This window comes from Microcaecilia unicolor, chromosome 1, assembly GCF_901765095.1.
Source record: "Microcaecilia unicolor chromosome 1, aMicUni1.1, whole genome shotgun sequence".
Classification (NCBI taxonomy): domain Eukaryota; kingdom Metazoa; phylum Chordata; class Amphibia; order Gymnophiona; family Siphonopidae; genus Microcaecilia; species Microcaecilia unicolor.
This window is the reverse complement of record NC_044031.1, coordinates 721,288,439-721,308,074: the sequence shown is the minus strand read 5'-3', so window position 1 is coordinate 721,308,074 and position 19,636 is coordinate 721,288,439. Positions and strand designations below refer to the sequence as shown.

Below are 19,636 nucleotides of genomic sequence, written 5' to 3'. Positions count from 1 at the left end.
CATGTTTAAGATATGCATGATTGTTCATAAAATCATTCACGGAGATGCCCCGACCTACATGCTAGACCTAGTGGACCTTCCACCCAGGAATGCTAAACGAGCTTCTCGTACCTTTCTCAGCCTACACTTCCCCAGCTGTAAAGGGGTCAAATACAAACTAACACATGTGTCCAGCTTTTCCTACATGAGTACGAAGATGTGGAATGCACTACCAACTCACTTGAAAACGATCAGCGAATTAAATAACTTCCGCAAAGCTTTGAAAACCTATCTCTTTAACAAAGCCTACCACGATAACCCATAACTACTGAACACCACCCTTACGCTCCTCTATTCAGAATGTCTCACTGTACAGCTGCATAACCAGATACTCTTGTTTTCTTTTATCTCTTTGCAACACCAATTGTATTTCTTCCCTGTTATGGCGCTGTCATAACAGACCTTTGTAAGCCACATTGAGCCTGCAAATAGGTGGGAAAATGTGGGATACAAGTACAATAAATAATAATAATAATATCATAGACGTACTGGGATAGCTATGGATGTTTATTTAACATGTAGAAAATCTATTAAGAATGAGAAATTATACATGCAGCAAAGAGAAGGTTAATGGTAAATAGAGTAATAACCATTTCAGGTAATAATTAGGTAGCACACTTTAAAAAAATTAGTGCCTATAAAATTGATTTCATGCCTGTATCTTATGAATTAATGTGCATACAATCGATCTGAGTGGGTTAAAAATGTTTTATTAAATGAATGTGTGAAACTAACAGAAAAAAATCAATAAAAATCTGGGTAAAGCCAAATTTTCTTTTTTTTATTATTATTTATAAATGTTCTCAATATCTTTCAAGAGCATTAAGGAAAAATGAAAGAAATCCACAAACATATAAACAACAAGTGACTGACTCACCTGCAAATGCGCAGTACAGACTTCCCTCTCTGTTCCACCCTCGCATCATGACGTCAGAGGGCGGAACAGAGAGGGAAACGGAGTCGGACTGTCGGACACCACCGCTGCTGCCGCCTGGAAATGAACATCGCGCGAACCAACCTCCACCCTCCCCCCCCATCCCCGTCGCCGCCCCCCTCCGTATCGGGCCCCCTGCACTGACCTGACAGAGCCTCTCACCTCCGTGTGGAAGAACTGCAGGCAGCAGCAGAGCGATCTGCTGCTGCCTGTAGCGCTGTCACACGGAGGTGAGAGGCGCTGTCAGGTCAGTGCAGGGGGCCTGGTATGGAGGGGGGAGGGAGCGGCGGCGAGGAGGGTAGCTGGACAAGGGGGGAAGGCAGGGGGGAGAGGAGGGTTGCTGGACATGGGGGGAGGGGGGAGGCCAAGGGAAAGAGGAGGGTTGCTAAGGGAAAGAGGAGGGTTGCTGGATATGGGGGTGAGGATCGGTGGACGGGGTGAGGCCAGGGGAGAGAGGAGGGCTGCAATACTCGCCCGTTTTTACGGGCTTAACAGCTAGTTCAAGAATAAAAGTCCAAGTGGCAGTAAAAGGCAGCCCGTGGTGGTGTCAGCATGTGGTTTTGCTGCAGTCCGAGGCCACTTCATACTGCAGTGGTTAAAAGGTTTGTTTTTTTTTTTAAAGGGGCGGTAAATGGCCATGCGGTACTTGAAAAATTGACATGTTGCCATTTACTGCTGGAGTCCTTACCACCTCCTATGTAGGAAGCAGTGAGGATTCTGGCGTAACCTGGTGGTACTGCCAGGCATGCCCACTCCCCGCCCACTGGCGCTAGAAAATAAAAAATATTTTCTTTGCACCGGAAATGGTGTGCAGCAGATCTGGAACTACCGGAGGGCTCCTGAACGAGCCCAGTGGTAGGGCTGATTTGCTGCATGTAAACCCGGTGGTAGGGCTACCGGTGGTGATAAAAGGCCCCCTAAATCATTCAAGTCCACATCCAGGAAGAGCAAAAGAGAAACTGAAGAATGTACTAAATTACCACTTAAATCAATAATATCCAGGCCCGGACAGAACTATTAGGTATATAAAATAAGGAGTGGGGTGGAAAAGATAGATATGGAGCGTCTGTTTACGCTTTCCAAAAATACTAGGACAAGGGGGCATGCGATGAAGCTGAAGTGCAGTAAGTTTAAAACAAATAAGAGAAAACATTTCTTTACTCAGTGCATAATTCGAATCTGGAATTCGTTGCTGGAGAATGTGGTTAAGGCGGTTAGCAGAGTTTAAGAAAGGTTTGGATGGCTTCCTGAAGGAAAAAGCCATAGAATGTTATTAAATGGACGTGGGGAAAAATCCACTATTCCTGGGACAAGCAGTACAAAATGCTTTGCTCCGTGGATCTTGTTGGGTGATTGTGACCTGGATTGGCCACTGTCTGAGGCAGGGTGCTGGGCTAGATGGACCTTTGGTCTGAACCAGTGTGGCGATGCTTATGCCTTAAGGGGTCCTTTTACTAAGCTGCGGTAGGCTCTATGCACGTGCAGCATGCGCCCAAATGAGACTACCGCCAGGCCAGTGTGTACCCTGGCGGTAATTTCAGGTTTTGGCGTGCGCCCATAATGCCTGGATGAATTATTTGTTTATTTCCTACACGTGCACCATGGCCAGCAGTAATTGGCAGTTGGCGCATGCCGACCAGTCACCACACGTATTGCACGTGAGCTCTTACCGCTAGATCAATGGGTGGCATTAAGGGCTCAGGCCGATTTTAGACGTGCGCTGGTTCAGTTTTACTGCATGCCCTTTTCCCCTCACATTAAAAAAAAAAGCCTTTTTGCAGATGCGGAAAAAACTGGCCTGGCGCACACCTAATACACGCGCCTACACTGCTGCAGGCCACTTTTTACCGTGGCTTAGTAAAAGGGAGGAGTAGCCTAGTGGTTAGTGCAGTGGACCTTGATCCTGGGGAACTGAGTTCCATTCCCACTGCAGCTCCTTGTGACTCTGGGCAAGTCACTTAACCCTCCATTGCCCCTGGTACAAAATAAGTACCTGAATATATGTAAACCACTTTGAATGTAGTTGCAAAAACCTCAGAAAGGCAGTATATCAAGTCCCCATTTCCCTTCCCTTCCTAAAGGTTTTGCCTGTGTGTGCCCCTGCTTTCCACTCCTGCCTGTGGCTGCTGGATGTGCACTTCCTTGTAACTGACCATATTTTCTGTGCTTTCCTGAGCCTTTCTTCAATTCTGATAACTTTTGCCTCCATCACCTCACCTGAGAAGCTGTTCCATTCATCCACCACCTCTTAATGATTTATCTAGTTTCACCTTTATTTGTGGCTGCACTGGTTATTAATGCAATAAAAGGGCCCCCTATACTTTCTGCTAGATCTTTATGGCACTTTTGAAGCTTGCAGTGCAGACTGCAACAGGAGACTGAACTTAATGAATGCCATTAAACCTAAGATGAGAAACCAGCTAGGAGGTAAACAGTTTGACAGTTTAATGAGGATAAACATATCAACAGTCAGGAAACAGTGTTAATCTAGACCATGTTTATAATTTGTGGTAAAACCAAGAGAGGAAGAGGGACAGTTTTCACTCTGTAATTTGTAAGTACTCAATTTAAAAAAATATATTTTCAGCTGTCCTATCAATCATGTTTTCTCAGCAAATGACAGTCTCTCTCAGCGCACAACTATGGAACGGGCTCCCAAAAGCTGTGAAAACAATCCACGACCACTTGAACTTCAGGAAATCACTGAAAACCAACCTCTTCAAAAAGGCCTACCCCAACGACCCCACGTAACCCTCTTCACCTACCAACACAGCATGACTATGATCGCACAGGACAACACGCAATCTTCATCCATTCCGACCCTCCACTTATACCTCATACGATCACTATACAACTTTGTATTTGTTATCCACTGACTGGGCAAACGCCTTTGACGGTACTATGTAAGCCACATTGAGCCCGCAAATAGGTGGGAAAATGTGGGATACAAATGCAACAAATAAATAAATAATAATCCAGTCTCTCGCTGCACTGGTGGACTACCCCCAGTCTGAACACCCACTAAGAGCTGAACATAAGGCACAGCAGTGATAATCCAAAACCGTGTGCTACATGTATCCCTGTTCGTTTATTTATTTTTATTTATTTATTAGGATTTATTTACCGCCTTTTTGAAGGAATTCACTCAAGGCGGTGTACAGTAAGAATAGATCAAACATGAGCAGTAGGCAATTAGAGCAGTAGAATACCATACCATGCAATTAGTATACCATGCCATACTTTGTTTATTGAAGTGGTACATGACATTTGTAAATGGAAATATTTTTATTTTACACTCTGTGTGGCCTGAATACCTTAAGTAGACATGCCATTTCAATCAATACATTTTCAAATGTGTCCTGTAATGCGGCTGAAAATTTTTCCACACAAAGAAAAAGTTTTGCTCATGGTTCTCTTAGAGCACTGGTTCCCAAACCTGGTTCTGGAGGCACCCCAGCCAATTAGGTTTTCAGGATAATGAATATTAACGAGAGAGTGCCTCCACAGCAAGCAGATCTCTCTCATGAATATTCATTGTGGATATCCTGAAAACTACTACTACTACTACTATTTAACATTTCTAAAGCGCTACTAGGGTTACGCAGCGCTGTACAATTTAACATAGAAGGACAGTCCCGGCTCAAAGAGCTTAAAGGTTAGGTGCCTGACTGGCTGGAGTACCTCCAGGACCAGGTTTGGGAACCACTGTCTTAGAGGGAACTTTGAAGCCAACCAGTGCCATGAAAACCCTTTTCACAGTAGCTATAACCTGTGGCACCCTCCAGAACCTGGTATGTGTGCATCCCCAGTTTAACTATTACACGACTCTGTTGCATAGTAGCTGAGACTTACACCCCTCCTCACCCCCACCCTGTCTACAGTCTTGGCCTCCACAACATCCCCATCACTTGCCATCCCAAGGATCAAAAGCCTGGTTCAGAAATCAAACCCTGATCTCCCACATGGCAACATGCCATGCTGCCACTGAGCCTCTGGCCAGCCCAGTAAAAGCTTGTATTAATCTGTATAGTCTTACTGTGGTGTTTTTCTTGTTCTTGGTTTCTTTCTTTATTTATTGCATTTGTATCCCACATTTTCCCACCTATTTGCAGGCTCAATGTGGCTTACAGAGACCTGTTATGGCGTCGCCATTCCAGGGTAGAAGATACAATTGGTGTTACAAAAAAGATAAAGGATGATAAAAAGATCTAAGCAATCCATTATAGAGAGATGACTTTTAGAATAAGGGTAGAGTGGTGGAGTTATGGATTCACGTATAGGCCTTGTTGAAGAGATAGGTTTTCAGAGATTTGCGAAAGTTAGTTATTTCATTAATTGTTTTCAAGTCTGTTGGTAGTTCATTCCACAGCTGAGTGCTCATGTAGGAAAAGCTGGTCGTATGTGTTAGTTTGTATTTTAATCCTTGACAGCAGGGGAAGTGTAGATTAAGAAATTTGAGAGCTGATCTTTTAGCATTTCTGGGAGGCAGGTCCACGAGGTCTAGCATATAGGTCGGGGCATCTCCATGAATGATTTTATGAACAATCATGCAGATCTTGAACGAGATACGTTCTTTGAGTGGGAGCCAGTGAAGTTTCTGTCTTAGGGGTTTTGCACTTTCATATTTTTCTCTGCTACCATGGACAGCTGTAACAAGCTAGCATCTCAGCGCCATCCTTATCCTTTATTGCACTGTGAACTTCTGTTCTGACAAATCAGATCCGTTTGTGAAGACTCTTTAATATTCCTCCTGGCAGCTTAACAAATCACACTTATCTATTTATTTGCATTTAGCTCACACCTTTTCCATTAGTAGCTCAAGGTGAGTTACATTCAGGTACACTGGGCATTTCCCTGTCCTTGGAGGTCTCTAAGGGGTCCTTCTACTAAGGTGCACTAAATGATAAGACGCTCATTATATTCCTATTGGCATCTTATCATTTAGCGTGTGCTAATTGTTAGAGCATGATAAATCTGTTAGCGCACCTTAGTAAAAGGACCCCTAAGTTTGTACCTGAGGTAATGGGTTGACTGGGCAACTCTATAACTTGGTACCAAGATGTAAATGCTACAGTGAGGTGCACTTAGTGCACTGGTGTGCCAGAATGTAGGCATTCCACTTACAGCAGCTCAATAGCTGGGGTAAGTTGACATGCTTGAGTGTGCCTTACAGTAAATTCAACCAATAGTATTTAATAAGTTGTTTGTGTCGCTTTGCAACATGCCTATGGCCTGCTCATGCTCCACCTTTATGTATGCCCTCAGGGGCATAGCCAGACCTTGAGTTGGGAGGGGGCCAGAGCCCAAGGTTGGGGGCATCCTTGTTGGTTTTTGCAAATGACGATCTGAATGGGGCTCGACCAACAGGAGCTGTGGAGGAGACTTTGTCAGTCCCTCCTATAGTAAGCATTACATGACAAGTTCCAACGAGGTGGAAGGGAGGAACTTGAAGGGAAGATCTTGGAAGTGATGGCCTATTGGTATCAGTGGAGCAGATTCCTGAATTCTTGCAGAAGAAGCTTGATAAAGTGACCCTGGACTCACTGTGGCTTTTAATATCTGACTTGGATAAGACTCTTTTCCCTCAAACTCATGCCCTTTCACAGAAGAGTATTCAGCTAGAAGCTAAAGTGGATAAGTCTTAAATGAGGTGAAGATTTTAACTAGCCATATTGACTCCATGGAAAACGATGTTAATGACTCTAAAAGTTTACGATCTATGCTTGTGAATGTTGTTACTAATTTAAGATCTAAATGGTAAACTTTGGAAAATTTTGCCAGGAGTAATGGTCTTTGCTTCCTGAATTTTCCTTGTTTGAACACAGTTCTTCCTAGAGATCTGCTGAAACGATACTTGATAGAAATTTTAGGCATTCCTGAGGATAAGCTTCCTCCATTTTCACAGGTGTATTACATATCTGGAAAGGTGGAGGGGCAACCTCAGACAGCTTTGGATATTTCTGCAGTGTTGAAATCTTCAAATTCAGAAGAAGCCATGGTGGCTACTTTATTGGTTTCAGTTGCTGGTAATGAGGATGTACTGTAAAAATAAAGAAAGCTGTTTTTGGGTTATGTTTAAATCTTTTTTATTGATGAACCTCAACTCAAGGTAACAGGTCCAAATCTCAACAAAATATATGAACATACCGCTAACCGTGAGATTCATACAGTGGAAAATGTTCACCATTAAACAGTTTGACATTTTCTCCCCCATTCTCACTCCCATGATGTAACAAGCACTGTTTTTGGGTTATAAAATATAGGTTTTTCCTGATGTTGCTAGAGATACCCAATGTCGACATAGGCAATTTTTGTTATTGAAACCAGGAGTTCTCCAAGTTGGAGTTACTTTCTTTCTGCGTAATCTCTATAAATGCATCATTAGATACAAGTCCACTAAATATGTGTCCTTTGAGCCTTCACAACTTTCTTCTTTTCTGATTACTAAAAGGTAGGCGGGAGAGTAAATAACAATCATATTATGCTCTTTATGGTATTGGTTATCCCATCTGTAATGCCTTAGTTGCCAATTTCCCTAAACATTTTTCTTTGTAGCTTTCCATTGTAAGTCTTGGATCCAATTATGGGAACTTGAGTGACATATATTTTTGCTTTGTTAAATTATTACTGAACAACATCACTTTGTAAGTAAACCACTTTGAATGTAGTTGCACAAACCTTAGAAAGGCGGTATATCAAGTCCCATTTCCCTTTCCCATTACAAAATCTTATAACAACTAGTAAATTTTGAAAATTTCTCTAACAGGCCCCAAGCCAAAATGGAAAATAAAGCAACAGTCATACAATCTTTTGTAGCAGATACAACACCAACTCCAAGCAGTGACAGATGCCCCATGGCGAGGCTGGATTTATTTTCCACGCTCGCTCTAGTCAACCCAGTCCTCAGGATGACAAGCTGCATATGTGAGCATAAAGATAAGGCCCCAGTGGCGTATGGAGGAGCACATGAGAAAGTCAAATGTCTGATAGACTTTGTGAGTCTTATGGGTGTTGCACCGAGACAATGTGCCCCACAGTGTCTTGGGCAAATCCTGTGGAATTAAAATTGGCAAAAGCCTGTGGCAGAAAGCATGTCATGGTCTCTGCTGACAACGAGTGGTTTCTTTATTATCAGCTCTGTATGCAAAAATGCCTAAGATGCAACACAAAGTAGAGGGTGACTCACAACTCTCAAGACAGGAGTTGTGAGTCACCCTCTACTTTGTGTTGCATCTTGTGTTCTTCTTAGAGGTTTTCTCCTGTTTTGCTTGTGGATTATGCAGAAATGCCTAAATACTGGAAGTAGTCTCTTTGATTGGATGGGTGGAGCTTACCTGTGTTTATAGAACAAATCAGACATGCAAGACAAATATACAGGGTTTTCAGTGATGAGAGATAAAATGCAGATCAAGAATGCAGGGGTACCAAGGCTTGCGGAAGATGGTGGTAACATTATTGCATCTTCAAGGGCTTCTGTCTTGTCCGCAAGGAAGGTGAGCCCTTAGGTCCCGCAAGGCCCCGAAGGACCTCAAAGGACAGCCGTGCAACCCCAAGTCTTCACCCGCGGCGACCGCCGTTCACCAAGGGTTGAGCCCCCAGCTGCAGGCGGTCAACAGGACTTCAGGAACCACGGGGTTGACAAACTGACCTGGACTGGGACCAGGAGAGAAGAGGGCAGATGGAAAATGGAGACGTCCAATAACAGGCAACAGTTCAGGGCAGGCAGCTAACAACGTAGTCAGTCAGGCAAGAGGTCAAGGCAGGCGGCTAGCAGAGTAAACCAGGAACAGTCCAAAAGTCAAAACCAGAAGTACAAGGAAACCAACTGAGCACAGGAACAAACGGAGACTGGCCTCGGGAATCAGAACCTGAAGCAATGTCCTATCACAGGCCCGCTCCTTAAATACTGTTCAGCATTCACCCGCCTAGCCCCCGTAGACATAGCCGGCCAATCAGAACCTGGTTATCGACAGAACCCTTCTGATTGGCTCTGTCCGACCTCCCAGGCGGGAATACCGTACTGGCCTCCCAATCTAACTCCTCTGAGGCGGAGCTTCGGGTTCCCGTGCCCGAGAGTGAAGGAGACGCCGGCCATCGCGCCTCGGCGCCATCTTCCCTATTGGCGCAAACACAGCCACCATAGCCGGCGATCGAAAGTCCGGCAGCCGCGATCGCCGGCCTCCAGCTTCGGCCCCGGACTGGGCAGCCATCACCACAGCGAGCCCCGGCTCCCCGCCGTGGCCTCAAGAAAGCCGGCCTTCGTCGTGGCGGACGCCGGTTCCTGCTTCCCGCGGAGGAGCAGCCGGAGGGAGCGACGGATGTGACAGCTTCTTAGCAAGGTGGGGAAGGACTGAGATGCCTGTTTCACTGCACTTACAAGTGGGAAATCAAAGAACAGTGTCTTTTCCGTAGTTCACACTTTCTTGTTGGGCAGACTGGATGGACTGTTCATCACACCGGAGTTGGCGAACACCTCTCCGGTACTATGTAAGCCACATTGAGCCTGCAAATAGGTGGGAAAATGTGGGATACAAATGTAATAAATAAATAAATATTTTGTTTCATGATTGGAAACAAGTCACTTTTCTGTACAAGTGGATCCTTGATATAATGTCAAAATGTTATTTAAAAAAAACATTGACTGCTAAATATGGATACGGAGTGAATGTATCTGTGGCAGACATATCAGATGGAAAGAAAGGTCAGATTTATGATCCGTGGCAAACAAAAAGTCACATTCTGATGAAAGCTCTTCTCATGGTCAAAAGAACGACTCCTATCTTCTGTTTTAAGGCAGTAGAACACTTTACTAACATTTAACATCTGGGCACAGGGAAGGTATTTGTTGCCTGTGTTGTCATCAATCATTCAAATTCCTTGCTGTGCCAGATTGCCAGAGCCACTGGTTCATTTAGCTGAGCACTTGTAGAATGGATGTTGGACTGCTGGACACACACGGAGACCATGACTGATGGATAACTCCATAGGACATTGCAGGGGTGTAGCCAGACCTCAACAGGAGGGAGGGGGCAGAGCCCAAGGTGTGTGGGGGGGTACATTTTGGCCCGCTCCACCGCCCCCATCACTTCCGCCTCCCCCTCCCCGCCGCCCTCCTGGCGCCGCCCTCCCCTCCACCATCACTGCGAAGGTATTTTGGCTTGCCGGGATCCCCAACCCCTGCCAGCTAATGCGTTTGTCCTGACTGGTCTCACATTGCCTGGCGCCCTGTTCTGTTTCCAGTCGCTGTGCAATGCAGTTGTGCTTGGTGCCGAGGGGCTGCGCTTGTGGTGACATATAATAAAGACTTGCATTTTAGCAGCAAGTGGCAAGAAGGAAGGCACTGGGGCCTCAGTTTGCAAGGTGAGAGAAGAGCTGGACAGAACCCCTAGAGTTTGTGCATGGCAGTTGCCAGTTTTGTAAAATAAGTTAGGATTGTAAATATTGTAGGTCAATGTGAAGAGGTGATTTAATATTCCCGGGTCTACTTGGGTTTTTTTTTTTTAATGCTTCAATATCCAGATCCAAAAAAGGTGGTGGATAAGAAAGTTTTTGCTAGTACGTTTGCATATTTGGTAGCGAGTAACTGGCATGAATTACCTATAGAAATTAGACTGCAAACTAATTATGACATTTTTTTTGAAAACTTTCTTATGTAGAAAATATCTAAGCTCACATTAGTTTTCTCTTAGTTAATCTGTTGCTTACTGATTTGTATTATTCCTGGAGTTGGCCCAGTTTACCTTCTTTGTGAGCCACACTGAACTATGATGGTATATTTGGGATACGAGTGTCATGTACTGTATTATTAATAAATGTAAGAGTAATTTACCAGCAAACAATTTGTAGATGATACTTTTTTTATTGAACTAGAGCACTGGTCTTGACATCCAGAAGTGGCTGGTTCAAATCCCACTGCTGCTCCTTGTGATCTTGGGCAAGTCACTTAACCCACCATTGCTTCGGGTACAAACTTTGATTGTGAGCCCTCTGGGGACAGGGAGATGCCCAATATATCTGAATGTAACTTACCTTGAGCTACTACTGAAAAAGGTGTGAGCAAAATCTAAATAAATATATATATCAGTGACAAGCTTTTGAGAGTCATTCCTCATCAGATCAGTGAAAAAACAATGAAGTTATGCTGGGTTTAAATAGTACGAACTTAATTAGGTTTTAGATTGTCTGCATATGTTAGTACAGCTCAGTGAAAGAGGGTAAGGGAAGAGACAGAGGTGATGCAACAGTAACTGCTTACAGTGTAAAGGCCTTTATCTGATGATGGCTGAGAAAGCCCGTGTCCTTTTGCGTTAGTATCGGTGTTTGATCATTCTAATTTCACATTTTCCATTTTTGCTTATTCCAGAAGTTTCCTTTAACTACCTTTGTTAAAGGTTATTAAGGGAATGACCTTCCATTGGGGAATTTTCATCTATTGAGTCGTTATACTCTTGTTCTCTGTAACATTTTATGATATGTCTATGAAAATTTATAACATGTCCCCCTAATTTTTGTTTTGTTTGACCGATATAGATCCCTACAGGTACAAATCAAAGTAGAGTATACACAAAAAGTAGCACGTATGAGTTATCTTGTTGGGCAGACTGGATGGACCGTGCAGGTCTTTTTCTGCCATCATCTACTATGTCACTATGTTCTTTACATTTCTTGCATTGGATCATGTACACTGCATTCATAGAGAAGCATAAATGTGAATGAGTAAACTGAATTGTTTCTTCACTGAGCAGATGAGGAAAGGATAGCTTTCAAAAGCATGTCAGAGATATATTTAGTACAGTAAAAAAATCTCTCCTGTAACCAGTGGTGTGCTGGTAAATGTTTAACAAAAGGCTCTCTCCCTGGTCCCCCTCTGCGCCCCCCCTAAATTGTAGAGCTGGCTATAGCCGGGGAGAGAGCCTGGGGAGTGGGGGGTGGCAATGCATTACTCCAGGAAAAAAAATTAAATGATCCCAGGTTCCAATTTAATTCATGTTTAATGTGCGATAAAATGCCATAAATAAGTAAATAAATATAAACTTTTAATGTTGAACACCTGATTCTCAAAGTGAACATATTCCAAACACTATAATGAAAATAAAATGATTTTTTTATACCTTTGTTGTCTGGTGACTGTTTTTCTGATCATGCTGGCCCAGTATCCGATTCTGCTGCTATCTGTCCTCTTAACTCCATTTCCAGAGCTTCCTTACCATTTATTTCTTTCCTTTCCTCCTTCATTTCTGGTCCTCAGCTTCTGCCTATTTTCTTCATCCATGTGCAGTTTTTCTCCTCTCTTCCTTTTCCCTCATCTCATCTCCTTCCTCACTCTTCCCTTCCCTCCATCCATGTCCAGCATTTCTTCTCTCCCCTCCCCTCCATCCACCCATGTCCAGCAACCCTTTTCTCCCTCTGCCCTGCATGCACCCATACCCAGCGACCCTCCTCTCCCCTGCCCTGCATGCACCCATACCCAGTGACCCTCCTTTCTCCTGCCCTCCATCCACCCATGTCCAGCGACCCTCCTCTCCCCTGCCCTGCATGCACCCATACCCAGTGACCCTCCTCTCCCCTGCCCTGCATGCACCCATACCCAGTGACCCTCCTTTCCCCTGCCCTCCATCCACCCATGTCTAGCAGTGACCCTCCTCTCCCCTGCCCTGCATGCACCCATACCCAGCAACCCTTCTCTTCCCTCCATGATCCATCCTCCCATGCCCAGCAACTCCCTTCTCTCCCCTGCCACCCCCCTCCTGAGTTGTTCAGCGAATTCTCCTCCCTCCCGCCAGATCCGGTCCCTCACCGACCTGACTCTTGAGTCACCCTGCCTTGGCCTTCGAATTCTTCGGGGCAGGCACTCTCGCAGAAGTCTCGCGAGGTCGCCTCTGGATGTCTCGGCGGCCATTTTTAAAGCGCGAACCGGCAGCGGGGGAGAGTCAGCGCTGGCAGTGGGCAGGCAAGACTGCCTGCCTGAAGAATTCGAAGGACAAGGCAGGTGTCAGGTCGGTGAGGGACCGGATCTGGAGGGAGGGAGGGAGGAGAGCCGGCTTGTGCTTTTTAACAACTGGCTCGCAAGTCCGAAGAAAATTTAACAACCGGCTCTTGCGAGCCGGCTCCAGCACACCACTGCCTGTAACCACATAACCAAGTGGATTAACACAGCAACCTTAATTCTTTGCTCAAGATCAGTACTTGTCAATCTTTTGGAGGCCATGACCCCATGATTGCAGCCAAATAGAACTTTGTGACCCCATAGGAGGTGCAGAATAATGATGCACGGATGGAGAGCATACCCAGGTCATGACTCCAAGAGTGGGTTTTGTGACCCATTTAGGTTTTGATTCACAGTTTGGGAAGTTCTGCTCAAGAGTAAGAGCTAGATTGTTTTAGTGAGCTTAAAAGAAGGGCAGTAGCGGAGGACATAATTGTTTGGTTAGTACACGAATGATTCTGACACTATTATTCCTGCTGTAGTTTAAAGTGTTCCTGTGTCCTTTGTTTTGTGGTGCCATCTACAGGGAAAGGCCAGAACTGCAATATTTTAAATTGAACCTTTTTGTGACAGTGAACAACTTTTACTTCATTTATTTATTTTTATTTCTTTTGATATTGGGACTCGGGTCTTCATAGAGATGAGGAACTTGAGTTAGATGGTTTGATTAGTGTATTTTCTTTTCTTATCTGCGGATAATTATTTCTTATTTGCGGATGATACTAAGATTTGCAACAGAGTGGACACCCGGGAGGGAGTGGAAAGCATGAAAAGGGATCTGAGGAAGCTAGAAGAATGGTCTAAGGTTTGGCAATTAAAATTCAATGCGAAGAAATGCAAAGTGATGCATTTAGGGAGTAGAAACCCACGAGCGACTTATGTGTTAGGCGGTGAGAGTCTGATAGGTACTGAGGGGGAGAGGGATCTTGGGGTGATAGTATCCGAGGATCTGAAGGCGACGAAACAGTGTGACAAGGCGGTGGCCGTAGCGAGAAGGTTGCTAGGCTGTATAGAGAGAGGTGTGATCAGCAGAAGAAAGGAAGTGTTGATGCCCCTGTGGGAGAGGGATCTTGGGGTGATAGTATCCGAGGATCTGAAGGCGACGAAACAGTGTGACAAGGCGGTGGCCGTAGCGAGAAGGTTGTTAGGCTGTATAGAGAGAGGTGTGATCAGCAGAAGAAAGGAAGTGTTGATGCCCCTGTGGGAGAGGGATCTTGGGGTGATAGTATCCGAGGATCTGAAGGCGACGAAACAGTGTGACAAGGCGGTGGCCGTAGCGAGAAGGTTGTTAGGCTGTATAGAGAGAGGTGTGATCAGCAGAAGAAAGGAAGTGTTGATGCCCCTGTGGGAGAGGGATCTTGGGGTGATAGTATCCGAGGATCTGAAGGCGACGAAACAGTGTGACAAGGCGGTGGCCGTAGCGAGAAGGTTGTTAGGCTGTATAGAGAGAGGTGTGATCAGCAGAAGAAAGGAAGTGTTGATGCCCCTGTGGGAGAGGGATCTTGGGGTGATAGTATCCGAGGATCTGAAGGCGATGAAACAGTGTGACAAGGCGGTGGCCGTAGCAAGAAAGTTGCTAGGCTGTATAGAGAGAGGTGTGATCAGCAGAAGAAAGGAAGTGTTGATGCCCCTGTACAAGTCGTTGGTGAGGCCCCACCTGGAGTATTGTGTTCAGTTTTGGAGGCCGTACCTCGCGAAGGATGTTAAAAAAATGGAAACAGTGCAAAGAAAAGCTACGAGAATGGTATGGGATTTGCGTTCCAAGACATATGAACAGAGACTTGCTGACCTGAACATGTATACCCTGGAGGAAAGGAGGAACAGGGGTGATATGATACAGACGTTCAAATATTTGAAAGGTATTAATCCGCAAACAAATCTTTTCCGGAGATGGGAAGGCGGTAGAACGAGAGGACATGAAATGAGATTGAAGGGGGGCAGACTCAGGAAAGATGTCAGGTAGTATTTTTTCACGGAGAGGGTGGTGGATGCTTGGAATGCCCTCCCGCGGGAGGTGGTGGAGATGAAAACGGTAACGGAATTCAAACATGCGTGGGATATGCATAAAGGAATCCTGTGCAGTAGGAATGGATCCTCAGAAGCTTAGCCAAAATTGGGTGGCGCAGCAGGTGGGGGAAGAGAGGTTGGTGGTTGGGAGGCGAGGATAGTGGAGGGCAGACTTATACGGTCTGTGCCAGAGCCAGTGATGGGAAGCGGGACTGGTGGTTGGGAGGCGGGAAATACTGCTGGGCAGACTTGTACGGTCTGTGCCCTGAAAAAGGCAGGTACAAATCAAGGTAAGGTATACACATATGAGTTTATCTTGTTGGGCAGACTGGATGGACCATGCAGGTCGTTTTCTGCCGTCATCTACTATGTTACTATGTTATCTGTAAAATTTAATGATTACCACTGTAACTATTATGTACAAGTTTTATACTTTGGGAATTACATAAGCATAAATAAAAGATTTTTAAAAATGTGATCATTTTGGAGTGAATTTTTAGCACAGGTTGAGTGCTCAGTCTGGCAGGCCAAATTTTCAACAGCTAGGATTCAGTTACCTACAGTAGATATAGACCTGCTCTTTTTGTGTTGTGGCCATCTGTAATGGGCATTCAAAAATGAACACCCATTGTAGAACAGCATTGAGTGCTGATTTCCAGTGCCCAAATTTGAGCGGCAAGACATAAATGCCTGCGAAAATCAGGTGTAAATCCCGGTTCTCAATTTGGGTGCACATCCCCGTGTTCTATAACACTCCGTTCAAATTAACCCTCCATTGCCCCTGGTACAAAATAAGTACCTGAATATATATAAACCACTTTGAATGTAGTTGCAAAAACCTCAGAAAGGTGGTATATCAAGTCCCATTTCCCTTTCCCCTTTCCCTTTCATCTCTTAGTTCAAACTCTGATATTATCTCAACTGGACTATTGTAACAGTTTATACACAGGCAGAGATCTGAGCCTGAAAAAACTACAAACTGTCCAAATCACGGCTGCCCGCATGATCCTCAGGTCTCCCCGCTATGAAAGAGCCTCTCCCCTACTGCAAAAACTCCATTGGCTCCCCAAGTACTTCAAGATCCTAACACTTGTCCTAACCCCCACCTATATGATCACATTAATTGACCACCCACTCAAAAATATCCTGATGGACGCTTGGAACTACCTTCTACTCCACTTCCAAACTGTAAAGGAGTATTATACAAATCTCTTTATGACAAAAGGTTCTCCTACCTTGCAACCCAGTCCTGGAACACCCTACCCTCAAACATTAGGAGGATTACCTTAGATTTCACAAAATGCTAAAATCATAACTCATCAGAAATCGTTTTATGGACAGAGGATAAGCCTCCAGAGACCGAGCACACAAACTGACCACGGTTCCCAGTCACGCCTCAACTAAATCAACAGTGACATTTCCCTGTTTGCCAGATCCTGAATCTTGCTCTCCATAAACAGCTACACTGTTATTTGGTATGCTCATTATTATACCATGGACTCTTAGCTCTTAATTTCACCGTTAACCTGTAATTGCAGCCTTGCTGTTACAATGCGACTGTTACACAATAGATTCGTTGTTATAGTAGGTTCCCTAATGATTGCAATTCTCTATTTGATTCGTTATTATAGTAAGTCCTCGTTACGCTGTAAACCTGTAGATTGCAGTTCCTTATTACAATAGAAATCAAACAATACGGCTACCACACCTCTCTACTTATTACAATATAAACCACGTTAACTGATCCTGTTATACTTTAAGCCACATAGAACCAAACTTGATATGGATAATGTGGGATACAAGACCAAATAAATGGAGATGGAAAATATGATGAAAAATCTAGAGTAAATAAACCAATATCACTTAATTGTCTTAGTTGAAAAGTGTCATTATTGACTATTATTTAAAAACACATAACTAATTAGGATACTGCACGAAACGTGGGATGTGAAAAATATTTTGCAGTAGAAAGCATATGAAACAAATGCATAGCAAATATATATGTTTAGTAACATCAGCCTTTGTGTTAACTGGCATTCATGATGTAAAACATAGTAGATGACGGCAGAAAAAGACCTGCACAGTCAATCCAGTCTGCCCAACAAGACAACTCATATGTGCTACTTTTTGTGTATACCCTACTTTGATTTGTACCTGTTCTCTTCAGGGCACAGACCGTATAAGTCTGCCCAGCACTATCCCCGCCTCCCAACCACCGGCTCTGTCACAGACCGTATAAGTCTGCCCAGCACTATCCCCGCCTCACAAACACCAGCCCCGCCTCCTACCACTGGCTCTGGCACAGACCGTATAAGTCTGCCCAGCACTATCCCTGCCTCCCACCACCGGCTCTGGCACAGACCGTATAAGTCTGTCCAGCACTACTGTACTCGCCACAGTGCGGGGATTTTCTTCTAAGTAGTATGTGTAGACAGTATGTAGCACTTTAAAAGATTCTGTACCTTGCTTAAATCATAAAAATGCCCCAGAACACACTTTTTCTGGGTATGCAAAATGACACATGCAATGATTTACACTCTTCTGTTTAGGGCTGGTGAAAATATATAGTTGATTTAAAATGTAATCCTTTTTTCTACCTCTGAATCCCAGATGTAGCCCTTTGAGTCTTATCAGTGAGTCTGCCTGGCCAAACCCTTGCTATGACAAAAGACATGGGGAAGCCACTGCTTGAAAACAACTTAGGTGGATGTGGAGTCAATCCAGTCAAAAATCTTGAATACACAAGAACAAACTTTACCCACTATAATGGCAAAATGTATGTGAAGATAAAGCACATTATATTAAAGGGAAGAAAAAAGCCTCAAAAGCTCCAGACCAGCTGGTCTATAGAGCTGAAAGCGATCAAAATGATCTGTTCCTCATCATTGGCTGAAAAAACCTTCCCTCATGTTCAAAAAATCGTTGTAGACCAAAATCTTCAATGCTAACGATTCACCTTAAAAACATACAAAGTGTGCAAAAACCCAAAACCCACTACCTCAGGGTATCAAATGCTCAAATGTTTCAAAAGCATACTTTTCTTCAACACTCCAAGATTTTAAGTACTTAGCTTGAATAGAGATCTATCCTGAAGACATATTTTCAGCTCGTAAGTAGGCCCCCAGACCGACGTTGGCCAGCGTTTTGCTCCAGCTCAAATCCTGCAGTGTTTGAGCAAAGTATGCTTTTGAAACATTTGAGCATTTGGTACCCTGAGCTAGTGAGTTTTGGGTTTTTGCACGTTTTGAAGGTGAATCGTTAGCATTGAAGATTTTAGGTCTACAATGATTTTTTTGAGCATGAGGGAAGGTTTTTTCAGCCAGTGATGAGAAGCCTACTTGCCTTGGGATTGGTAGCATGGAATGTTGCTACGAATTGGGTTTCTGCCAGGTACTTGTGACCTGGATTGGCCACTGTTGGAAACAGGATACTGGGCTGGATGGACCAGAGGTCTGACCTAGTATGGCTATTCTTATGTTCTTAAAATGTGCATTAGCATCTGAGCCTTTGGTAGGATCAATTTATTTAACTCTATGGAAACATATCACAGGAGGGATCTCCCACGTGGGCTTGAGATTGTACAGTAAAAAAAGGAATCTTCCTCTGACTTAATTAGTTTGTAAGTTCAGCTTTTACTTGGCATAAACCTTGTCTGTTTGTTAAAGCATCTAATATGTAACTTGTTGATTAGCTGCTTCTTGCCTTGTGAGATTATGTGCACCATTTCCTGATTGAATGATTCAAAGTTGTCGCTTCACGGGCTGTTAAGTGATTATGTAATGTTTCTCTTTATTTCAGAATAATCGCATTAAAACCTCTAAGTATAATATCCTCACTTTCCTGCCAATTAATTTATTTGAGCAGTTCCAGCGAGTTGCAAATGCGTATTTTCTGTTCCTGCTGATTTTACAGGTACCGTATGAATTTATAACATTTATTTTCATGGGGGAGGGGGTAAGAGGGATGGGGATTATTTGCTTTGCCTTAGACCTGTTGCTTAAAATAGCAGCATGAAGAACTGAGTACATGAGGAGGAGGTTTGACCATTCCTGCATTATCGTATAAGCAGCAAGCCAGTGAATGGTCTTTTTGACCTCACCATTGGCTATAGTGAGGTAAAGGGTAACAGGGTAAACGGGCATCTATTTCAGGCCTCTTCTATAAAGAAAAATATGCAGCTAGAATACTAGTGCATGTGACAAACAATTTTATTTATTTATTTAAAGCATTTTTAAACTGCTCTATTTGATTGTACTAGATGGTGTATATATTAAAACATACATAAAACACAAAAACAATAAATAACAAGACAGTAAAATAAAAAAAAAAACAATATATCATTAAAAAAAATAATGCACCTACATTTAAGGCATGATCACTTACACCAGCTGGCATAAAGGCCTAGATGTTAGCCTGAATATGCATAAATTCTAGTATTGTATGATGTATGCACACAAGGCTAGGGTTAGGGCGTGGCAAACAGGGCAATTGCCCTGAGCTCCCTTGCCACAGGGGGCTCCAACTTACTTGAAGCTGAAGGGGACTTTGCAGGCAGGCTTTGGGGGCCCTTTTGCAGTTTCTGTCCTGGGCCCCTGCATGTCTAACACTGGCCCTGTATGTACATTTGCATTCTCTGCCCCAGCTCTGCCTTGTACTCAACTGCTGGCAAA

General features: G+C 44.0%; 1 protein-coding gene across 1 annotated transcript in view; it reads left to right on the top strand.

Annotated features, from left to right (window-relative positions):
* The window catches only part of ATP8B4 (ATPase phospholipid transporting 8B4 (putative)), a 467,603-nt gene that overhangs the window by 160,535 nt on the left and 287,432 nt on the right, over positions 1-19,636 (top strand). Inside the window, exon 4 of the mRNA XM_030189574.1 lies at positions 18,765-18,878. Within this exon, the coding sequence (XP_030045434.1) occupies positions 18,765-18,878 (114 nt within the window). The remainder of the gene's footprint in view (positions 1-18,764; positions 18,879-19,636) is intronic.